Source organism: Raphanus sativus, unplaced genomic scaffold, assembly GCF_000801105.2.
Source record: "Raphanus sativus cultivar WK10039 unplaced genomic scaffold, ASM80110v3 Scaffold0031, whole genome shotgun sequence".
In the NCBI taxonomy this organism is placed as follows: domain Eukaryota; kingdom Viridiplantae; phylum Streptophyta; class Magnoliopsida; order Brassicales; family Brassicaceae; genus Raphanus; species Raphanus sativus.
In genome coordinates this window covers 59,488-70,197 of record NW_026615355.1, presented here as the reverse complement: position 1 = coordinate 70,197, position 10,710 = coordinate 59,488, and the positions used below count along the sequence as shown (strand labels likewise).

Genomic DNA, 10,710 nt, shown 5'->3' with positions numbered 1-10,710 from the left:
AAGGAAAAAAAAACAAAAAATCTTGTAGTTTGCTGACAATAATCGGTGAGTACAAGTTAACTGATGAATTTGGAGATTTAATGTAGTCCAGAATAGAAACTAGCTATAAACATTTACAAGTTATATGTTTCTAAAAATATGTAAATTTAGTATGCGTTCGCGATGATATACATACTTCTTTTTGTAACACTTGGGATGATATATACATATGGTGATTTTTTACATAGAAAAATAATAGATGTACGGAAACGGATTTCCGAATATAAAAAGATGCTTTGGATCAATGGTGGTGTTGGTACTTGCAATTCTGATTCTTGAGTGGGATTCGAATGTAAACAGGCTAGGAACGTTAAAAACAATTAAAACAGTAGTAGTAGTATGTTTATTTGATACTCCCTCTGTCCCACTTTAAGTGGTGTTTTAGGATTTTTGTTTTGTCCCATTTTAAGTGATGTTCTCACTAATCTAGGTAGAATTTAATATGATTTGAATTTTATGACCAATTATAAAATACTGTACTTTTTTATTATTGGTTAAACTAGTTTTATTTAATATATTTTTATGTTACCAAGACAAACTACATAAAAATATGTGTTTTCTTAATCTATGTGTAATAACCTAAAACATCACATAATGTGGAACAGAGGGAGTATAAAGTTGTAAGGCATATTTAGCCAACAGACTAGGAAAAAGGAGACAAAGGTACTTATAAAAAAAAAATCAAATGATACAACGAGGGTATAGCAATTAGTCGAGATAAACAATTACTCCTAATTGTGTATCAAAATAGCAATTTGAAATTTCACAAATAATTAAGCTCTTAAAAATTTTTATAACCACAGAAAAATGAACGAGTCAAAAAACGACAAACATTATGTATATAAAAACACCTAAAGAATTATATAACCCGTAAAATAACCTTGTCACTTAAAAAAGTCATTGTAAGTTTATTTGACCACCCAGCCTTCTAGGAGGCCATGTATATTAATATGTGGTGACAAAAACTTGATGCCTTCAAAATCTTCATTCGACCTCTCTCTATTTCCTAAAAAGACATGGAAGCTTCACAAAATCTCAATCTCCAAAACACTAAACTCACAAAACCATTACATCATCTCCTAGAAGTAGAACAAGAAGAAGAAGAAGAAGATAAAGAAGAAACCCTCTCTCTCCGAGACCTTCCCCTGCTCAACGACAGCAACAAACCTAGTTCCACCGCCACCACATCCACCATTGAATATCACGGTGAACCGTCGCCGGAACCTTTTGAGTTCTTGACCTCAACTTCCTACGACGTTTCTCCGGCAGAAAACATAATCTACCGTGGCAGAATCATCCCTTTAAATTACCAAAGTGCCCTCTTCTCGCCTCCTGAACACATTAGCCCACGAGTTCGGACAAGATCCGAGTCCTTGTCTGCTATACAAGGCAATAAGTTAAACCCTCCCCTAGCACGTGACAATGTCGGACCCATGAGGACAAGCCGTTCTTTAGATGATCGTAAGCTCACGCGTCGTTTAACCACTCCACCGGAAAAGGTTTCTTCGACAAAAGGTATGGCGAAGCCTGAAGTGTTGTCGTCTGGAAGTGGAAAGAGTGTAAGACCAAGATGGTATGTGATCATGTTTGGTATAGTTAAGTTCCCACCGGAGATCGAGCTGAGGAACATAAAGAGTCGCAAGACTCGCCGGAATGTTCCACCGGTTATGTTTCCGTCTCATCCTGACCAGAGATCTCGAACGTCACCGTCTCCTTCTTGGAGGTTTCTCAACGCCTTAAGTTGCAAGGAGCCCACAAGCGTTGCTGCCACGGCACCGCTTTGGATTTCCCCATGCGTAAAATACTGTTTTATCCCTAGGAATTAGTGTTGATGGTTGCTTGCTTTGCTGTTGATTGAGAAGGAGAGAATTGTCATTTCATAAAAGAAATATCGATATTGTAATTCTCATATTGTAAATGTCTTTTTGGGGGTGTGAAAGAATGTCGATATTGTTATTTATTTTGGTGAAACAGTATCGATAATAGTTTGGACTCATACCTTTTTATTGTATGCTATTTATATTTGTTTTCTTTGTATTTCTTTTTTTTTTTTTTTTATTGTATGCTATTTATATTTGTTTTCTTTGTATTTGTTTTCTTTGTATTTCAACTCATTTACTTGAGTATTTGAAAATATATTTTGAGAATCATTTATTATTACTTTTAGAAGTTTTAATTGGTTAGGTGGTGGGAGGAATGAATGATGATGATGATCAGAAGAGGCACGAGAAGGACATGAACAAATTTATTACCTCACTTTTTTCTTTGGTAGTAGTCGAGTATTGTGATCTAGAATTTAGACAGAAATTATATAAGAATAAAATTGCATTTATTTGGGCTTAAATCTATGGTTGATAAATGGTATGATAATAGAAATTCCATCTTAGAGACTGTGACATCCACCTTATTTTCGTCCAGATACTTATAGAATTAAATCATTGTTGTTGGCTTTTTTTTCTTTACAAATCTCTTTCACTATATTCTTGTGTCTAGAGCTATATGATACACAGCTAATTTAAGATCTTTTTTCATCATGAAATTTTAGTAAAGAGAAGCGAGTTAGAACCTTGTTATGAACTTACAAACATACTTCAACTATACAAATCATATACAAGAAAAATCCATAGCCTGCAAACTCCAAGGTGGAAAGCTCTCGCACTCTTTCATCCTCAAACATATAGGCTAGCCACATAAAGTTGATTGAATTTGATTTTGATAGCGCTTTATGCGATGAGAAATGCATTTCTAGTAGTCCTCTGCTCGCTTCCAGCATGGTCTTCAAGAGTCACACTTTTATATAAGAAAGACAGACAAGTTTTTGGCTGTTCCACAGCTCCCCACAACACTGAATACTCAGCTGCTAAATTAATCCCATAAGCCCAACTCAATCCTTTCGTTTTTTTTTTACATTTTCTAAGCTGATAATAACATTGCAGCCTTGCAGGATCTTCTATTTATGCATCCCCATCGTTCCGAGAGTAGGGTTTGTTATGATGGTACCTTCTGAAACTGACTCTCACTGGCAGTTGTCTATTTGACTTTTCAAAAATAAAAGAATCATTCACTTCGCTATTAATTCATCTATTTTCTTTTATTTTCCTTATTTTAAAAACAAATAAATGAATGATGATGATCTCTGCCTTTGGGTTAATTTTCATTTAGCCAATACAAGAAAATGATTTAGTTATTACAATTGGTGTGTTTGAGAGAACTGTTACAAGATAGAGATAACGTATTGTACAAGCAAACTCTCTATTCTTACTGAGAGCACTTTCTCTTTGAATTTGATTGTCCTTTCGTTGAAGGTTTAATCATGTGACCTTTACTGTCAATATTGATAGGTTACTTACAACTGATTCTGTCATCAAGGTCTTACATATATAAAGTAAAGTCGACCAGATTTTAACTAAACAAGTGCTAAGGAACATAGTATACATATGATCTCATTGGAACTCAGATCTCGCTGTGAAGAATTCTCTATCTACTCACTAAATCAAATAACATATCTCTGATTGTCAAAATTTCAGACTGAATCAATCAATGGCAATGATCAAGAAACCAACAGAGACATGCATGAGGAAGACAGGGTAAAGTGCGAGAGCTTTCCTCCTCGGGTTCACGGGCAGCACTCATGAAAGGATAAGCGGGCCAAGAGCTCAAGGCAAGAGTCACACTCACAACTATCATTTTGAGTATCACATTGTCCTTCAACATGCAGACCACAGCTCCAACGTCCAGTGGGAATAGACAGTAGCCCAAAAGGCTTAGTAGGCTTTGGAAGAAGATTATATGTCCTCCCTATAAAATTTTCATATTGTTCAAGACACCCAAAGTGCGAAAAGGTAAGTGGCTTTTACTAATATATGAATCAAATGTGAGCTTACCAGGAGCAGCACATTTAGTGTGTGAGGATCACTGCCCCAGCTGCAAGTAGTGCAAATGCCTCGGCAAATATTTCGTGTGGGTATTAGGCCCAAATTCTTAGCCTAATTCACTTCTAGCCCATAAACAAATCCTGCATATAGAAAGAGAAAGCACGTTAGTTTCCTTTTCTCCTTATGAAGTCGGTTAACTAAATTGTTAACACAATTAGTAAAAGGAAAGCCAAAGACGGTGGCTGGAGTTATAAATAGACAAGTAGTCAAAGCTTTAAAATTATCCGAAACACAAGAAGTTGAACAAAGAGGGAGTCGGGAGAGAGATCGGGTAGAAGAAACTTAGGAGACATTGTTCGAATCATGTCGCTCCGGGATAGAGTTTCTTTGATCTCTCATATTCTTTGTTGTCTTTCTTATTGAGCGCTTAGAGCGTTTGTGTAAACCCTTTGATTGATAGTGGATGTTGTGGGAGACGGTTCCTACCCCAAAGGTACCGCAAGGGAACTGGGTTAAAAATCTTGTGTCGTTATTTAGTTAAGCAATCAAAAGATCGATAAATTCCTAACAAGTGGTATCAGAGCAATTCAGGTTTTGATTGCGGGTATTAAAGAAATCAAGGAGTCTGAACAGAAATCGCAAAGAAGAAAAGACAATGGGACCTATCTATTCTTCGAGGAATCTGCGATCCATCGTCTCCAAAGATTCAAGGTTGAAAGATCAAAGGGTAATAGCACAAGGCGTCGAAGCAGTAACATTCATCTCAAAGGAGTTGAACAAGGTCGGTATCGAAAGTCTTCCTAACAAGATTGGAAGTTAGGCGGCGGGTTCCATTACTCATGGCGGTACAAAGTGTGTTCAAGGTTGATCTATGGAAACAGGAAGTTGTTACTGTCTATGTTTCAAGGGGTTTTAGATCAAGGTGGAGATGATGTTAGAGCTTCAGTTATGGTTTGATGAAAGACAATAGTGTTTCGTGATCGTTCGTGAACGTCGGAAGAAGTCGACGAAAGAGCCATGATGAAGGGCTAAAAGAAGTTAAGGTGTAGGAGAGTGCTTTCGTTCTCAAAGTTAACTCGCAAATATGTGACATGGGTCTTGTGTCGATAGTCTTTCTAACACAGGAGTTAGACGGCGTGTCCTATTTGAGTTTAAATAGCGGCGCAAGATGGGCACATGTTATGTTTGCTGGAGGAGGAGAATTCAAGACAAGAGAAAAGGAGTTCTGTTACGTCACAGTACGGTTGTCACAAGACTGATGGGCTGTTCGTATGTGAAGCAGATTCTAGAGAAGTGGAAAGGTTCTTGGACGTCTACTGGCATTAAAAGATGGTATATGTAGCTACAAGAAGGTGATAACATGTGTCTAAAGCCTGACACAAATGTTAAATATAATGCCATGGTTCACAAGGTTATGAATCAAGAGAAGCAGTGAAAAAAAAAAAAAATTCAGAAAAGACATAAGTAACTTTGAAGGATCCAAGTTCCAGGTGGAGTTATTAATATTACAAGGCTGTAATACAGGTTCAAGATAGAATTGTGATTCCAGGTGGAGCTACAAAGTTAGGGGGTGTCTCGGTTGTCTTAAAGTGCAAAGACATAATCTGAGTAGAAGGTTTATCAGCTCATTAGGCGTGAGTTTAAGAAGAGAACAGTAACTGCTTGAGTATGATTCAAAGGGAGAAGGCGTGTGAAGAAGACATAGGTCCAAGAAGATGTAAAGATGTCTACAGGTTCAAGCATGATGATGTTGCAACAAGATTAAAGAGAAAGCTTTCACGAGAGAGCGGGTGCTTGATGATGGTAACTGACATCTAGAAATCAGTGTTGCCGTAAGAAGGATACGAACACAGGGAAGCTCAAGTAAAGCTAAAGAAGAAAAAAAACTAGCAGTGAGGCTCAAGACTGTTAGAAAAGGGATCAGGTTAAACAAGAAGTTTGGACTGGGAGTTTGTGTCGAAAGTCTGTCTAGCGGGTTAGCTTGATGGCGTGTTCTGTTCGGGATAACGGCGGCACAAAGGGGCGTCCAAGACTGTGTTGTTTTAATACACAAGGGTTTTGAAACAGAGATTGCTTTAATATTTAAAGCATGTACGGTATTGTTTCAATGCAACAGATTCAGGGAAGAATTTGATTCTAAGATCAAGTGCACATGATATGAATCAAAAGGATATCAAAGGGAATCAAGTTGCAAGGTTTGATAAGAAAAAAATCAAAAGCTCAGAAGTATGGTGAGTGAGAAGGTTACCTGCAAAATTATGAAGCTAGGGTGGAGAGATATTAGCTTCAGATGGAGTAGCTGCAGGAAATCAAAAGAAACCGAGATAGAGTTTCATAAGAGTCTCAAAGATTGGAAGAGACAAGGCATAAGAAGATGCAGGTCAGGAAAAAGGGTTTACCTGGATTATCAGTGTAGCAGAGTAGTGAGTCGTTGCAGACACTGCAGGGAGATGAAACAATAATGTTTCAGAAGTAAATAAAAAGAAACCGATTAATTCATGTTTCATGTGATGAGAAGGGAATCTGTTTCAAGTCAGAGAAATTAAAAGGATAAGTGGTTTACCTGAGAATCTGAAGCCAAATAAGTTATTGTCTTCAGGTGGAGCTCACACGAAAAGTGGCTAAGAGTTTCTTAGGAGATGCTGTGAGATAAAACATGAAACTTAAGTGCAGAGAAGGAGACGCAGAGCATCGTGGAAGCAGCTGTGAAAGAATTTCGAAAGAGAGTTCGAGATTAAATGAGATTCACATAAGGCTAGCATCAAGGATTGATGCAGAGGTTCAAGGAGTTTATAATCTCAAAAAGTAAGAGCTACAGTCATCGGGATAAGGGATTGACTAAGAGCAAGTGGGTACCTGAGATTACAAAGGGTTGGCATCGGAGGAGTATGCCAGAGGATGCAAGGTTGCATCAAAACTTCACTATCAAGGGAAAGAATCAAAGGATGTTTGGGATGGACAGCTTGACGAAGCCGAGAACTCCAGAGTTCTTAAAATTAATTAGCCACGAAAGTCTCACCGGAAAGTGAAGACATATTGATCGGAATTGCGGCTAGGTTGGTTATCTCGCCAAGAATTGTTGTGACGGTAAAATGGCGACTGTGGTGTCCGTATCTCCGGAGGATGCTAATGATCAGCAAACAGGTTGTGTTTTTCACCATCAGGAAAATAAGCATGAGGGAGAGTCGCGAACTCTCTCAAGCTCATAAGCCCAAGGTGGAGTCACTTGCTATGGAGACTGACATCAAAGGAAAACTCGTCATATTTGCAGGCTTAAGAACAGAGATTCATCGAGACACCGGAAGTATTGTAACTGGCCGAAATCTCATGTGAGAAGCGATTGAGGCGTGAGGGAGAGTCATGAATTTCCCTAGCCTGAAGATGGAATCGTTTGTCTAGCCAGAGCTACCTAATATGGAGACTGGAGCTCAGGTCACTCAAATCGTTAAGCTTGTGGAGGTTGCTGTCACTGCAGGTGAGGAAGACGAAGACGTCGTATCGTATCAACGAGGAAGGAGAAAGGTAGAGAAATCGGAATTTGGGCCAGGTGGAGTTTGTGGGTATTAGGCCCAAATTCTTAGCCTAATTCACTTCTAGCCCATAAACAAATCCTGCATATAGAAAGAGAAAGCACGTTAGTTTCCTTTTCTCCTTATGAAGTCGGTTAACTAAATTGTTAACACAATTAGTAAAAGGAAAGCCAAAGACGGTGGCTGGAGTTATAAATAGACAAGTAGTCAAAGCTTTAAAATTATCCGAAACACAAGAAGTTGAACAAAGAGGGAGTCGGGAGAGAGATCGGGTAGAAGAAACTTAGGAGACATTGTTCGAATCATGTCGCTCCGGGATAGAGTTTCTTTGATCTCTCATATTCTTTGTTGTCTTTCTTATTGAGCGCTTAGAGCGTTTGTGTAAACCCTTTGATTGATAGTGGATGTTGTGGGAGACGGTTCCTACCCCAAAGGTACCGCAAGGGAACTGGGTTAAAAATCTTGTGTCGTTATTTAGTTAAGCAATCAAAAGATCGATAAATTCCTAACATTTCGGACTAGAAAATTACAGAGGGAAAGAATATTGAGAACAAAAGCAATTGCAATTAACAGAGAACGATTCTTTATTCTATCGGATGTGGCTTATATCCATATGGTTTAAGTGTTAATTAACCTTCAGACAATGCCAAAAGCGAGCAGAGACAGAACAAACTGTATATCGTGCATATATCAAAGTGTATTCAAACACAACAAACAAAAAAAAAGAACAAAAAAACAGCCTTGTTTGGTGGCATAAACTGATGCTAAGGCAAGACAAAGGGAAAGCAACTAAACTCAAAATTACAAGTAAGACATCACCATATATATACGTTGCTTGTTGCTCACGAAATCAATACTACGAGTTAAATCAAAAACTCACATCAGTGTCTAGTCTGCTGACGCCTGAGCCTAAGATATCAAAGCTAAGAGCAACACCACAATAAGCACCACTATAGAGGAGGAACTCACATTACACCAAAGCTAAGATCTTTCTGATTCATGCATCCATTAGAAGTTCCAAAAGGAGAAAGCTTTGGATCAGAACCTTCTTAACTCTTAAGAGAAGCAAACCAAGAAAGAGACGGTTCCGTCGTTGTTGATCATGTTCTCTATCTCGTCGATGTCCGACTGAGATGATGTGTAAAGCGACGTTGTCTCGTTGTGAGACATCATTCTCTGTTTCGGTTCCGGCGTTAGGCTTTCCCACCGGAGAAGAATTGATATAAGTGCACTCACAAGAAACGACATCGTACAGTCCTGCATACAACGACGTCGTTTAGTTAATTTATGTGTCGTCTAGTTAATTATGTGTTTGGTTTACGTTTAACTATAAATGGGAATTTTAAGGAAGTGGCAAGGTATAAATGACTTATCATCGTTAAAGTAGTCTTTAAACTTAACGTCAGACTCAGACCGTCTGTTTTAGATCTAATTTCGAAGTAATGGTGTGATTATAAGTTGATAAGCCTTTGATGGCAAGACTAATACTGGAAAGATTTTTTAATTGACAGATTACAATAAACTTTTATACTTACATTTTCCAGTAGTTGCATTTAAATAAGAGGGCATTTAACAGGTTTCTCATATTTCTTACAATATGAGTGAACTAATAAACTATCATTTTTTCATACGGAAACAAATTGAAAGTAGTATCATTTTCATAAACATGTTATTTTACAGACAAAGACATCTTTAAGACTCTCTTACATATATATAGATTTATATATATACACACCTTTTCCGTTATTGGACATAGATATACACTCGAAAGAATCAAACCCAAGCAGCTAAAGAAGAAACATAGAGCATTTACCACACACAGAAGTATGCATTATATACTTCATAAATAAAATATTCTATGCGCTTGTTGCACATTCACGAGGGATTCCCTGTGGGAACCTCTTACGGTCCGTACAATAGTTGTAGATCATGTAATTCTTCTGAACCCATCTGAGTCTAGCTTGGCTAGTTGCATCCATTTGTTGAGTGTACCAACTAGAGCTTGGGCTACAAGACGATCTTCCGTTGATGTGAACACACCCGTCGATCTTAATGTTCCTGTAAGAAGCCATGAACGGAGCTTTGGACCAATCCGTTTTAACCAGACCACCTCTTGTTGCCCAGTCGTCTGCGTTCCATAGACTCGCGTACATCCTCATCGGCTTGCTCTTTGGAAACAAAACACCGATTGACTCTGAGTTTTTAAACTCTCTAATTGGTGTATCATCGACTGTCAATCTGAGCAAAAGAAAAAAAAGACAAAACAGATTAGGGATCATTAAAGAGGTTTAAACCCTAATTAGGGTTTTTAATTGACTTTACTTGTGAAGCAAGAAATGTGAAATTTTTGACTTTACATGATTCTTTGAGGGTTCCAGAGGATTGAGTAAGTGTGGAAGTTCGCTGTTGGGTCGAACCAGAGATAGAACTGTTGCTCTTTGTCACCTTTACCTTGAGTGTAAACATTAGTGTGTAAAGTATAAGGATCTCCACTCATATTACCCAAGAACTCAAAATCAATCTCATCCCAAGTCGATCCTTCAGATTTCAGCTGCAAATATAAAGAAAACACACTTTAGCTATCAAGATAATTAACTTTTGTAATAGCATGTTTAACTGTTTGACTGTTCTTTTATAATCTAATAATTAAAATGGATGGATTTAACGAAAAAATGTAATAATTATCGAACCATATGTCATGAAAAGTCCATGTTGAGTAACTTACGTAGAAAGTTGTGACGGTTCCTGCTGAGTTACCAGGAACAAGCTTAATCTGCATATCGATCTTTCCAAACAAGTACTCTGTTTTGGATTGAAAACCAGAACCAGAGGACTTATCTAAGGAGAGAGTAAGAAGCTGCCCATTGTTGAGTATCTTCCCACGGCCGTTTCCCCAAGCTACGTTGACGTCGCTGTTGAAATCAGCGGCGGAGAATGAAAAGGCCGCCACGAGAAAGGCTGTGAAGAGGAATATTTTGAAAGGAGACATTGTTGTGTGTACGTGTGGGTGTGTGTTATTGAGTTTGGTGAGGAATGTGAGGAAGAGAGAAGAAGGAAGAGAGCTATATATAGTGGAAGGAGGAGAAGAGATTAATGAAATAAATAAACGAGACGAGAGAGTGGGTGAACAAAAGGAAGCTAATGTTAAGACATTGCATGCAAGATGTTTACAGCTGGAGTGTCAAGTACTTCCATCATTTGGTAAACAGATAAATTTGGAAACCTTAATTAGAAATGTGAGTTATATTAATTCATATACATAGGCG

At 38.0% G+C, this 10,710-nt stretch overlaps 2 protein-coding genes across 2 annotated transcripts; one reads left to right on the top strand and one right to left on the bottom strand.

The window, feature by feature from the left end:
- Positions 1–1,000: 1,000 nt before the first annotated feature.
- LOC130500773 (uncharacterized) lies at positions 1,001–1,997 on the top strand. The gene has a single exon (XM_056995726.1). The coding sequence runs from the start codon at positions 1,056–1,058 to the stop codon at positions 1,863–1,865; it is 810 nt and encodes a 269-aa protein (XP_056851706.1). The 5' UTR covers positions 1,001–1,055; the 3' UTR covers positions 1,866–1,997.
- Positions 1,998–9,082: 7,085 nt separating this feature from the next.
- Positions 9,083–10,509, bottom strand: LOC130500774 (xyloglucan endotransglucosylase/hydrolase protein 24). The gene is made up of 3 exons (XM_056995727.1): positions 10,170–10,509; positions 9,802–9,995; positions 9,083–9,682 (listed from the first exon to the last, which is right to left on the bottom strand). The coding sequence occupies exons 1-3, from the start codon at positions 10,431–10,433 to the stop codon at positions 9,301–9,303; spliced, it is 840 nt and encodes a 279-aa protein (XP_056851707.1). The 5' UTR covers positions 10,434–10,509; the 3' UTR covers positions 9,083–9,300.
- Between the last annotated feature and the right edge of the window lie 201 nt (positions 10,510–10,710).

Excerpts from the sequence above, each read along its gene's own strand:
- LOC130500773 (XM_056995726.1), top strand. The coding sequence starts at position 1,056 with ATGGAAGCTTCACAAAATCTCAATCTCCAAAACACTAAACTCACAAAA.
- LOC130500774 (XM_056995727.1), bottom strand. The coding sequence starts at position 10,433 with ATGTCTCCTTTCAAAATATTCCTCTTCACAGCCTTTCTCGTGGCGGCC. Across the intron at positions 9,996-10,169 it reads GAACCGTCACAACTTTCTAC|CTGAAATCTGAAGGATCGAC; the intron begins GTAAGTTACTCA and ends TTATATTTGCAG. Across the intron at positions 9,683-9,801 it reads TGGAACCCTCAAAGAATCAT|ATTGACAGTCGATGATACAC; the intron begins GTAAAGTCAAAA and ends TCTTTTGCTCAG.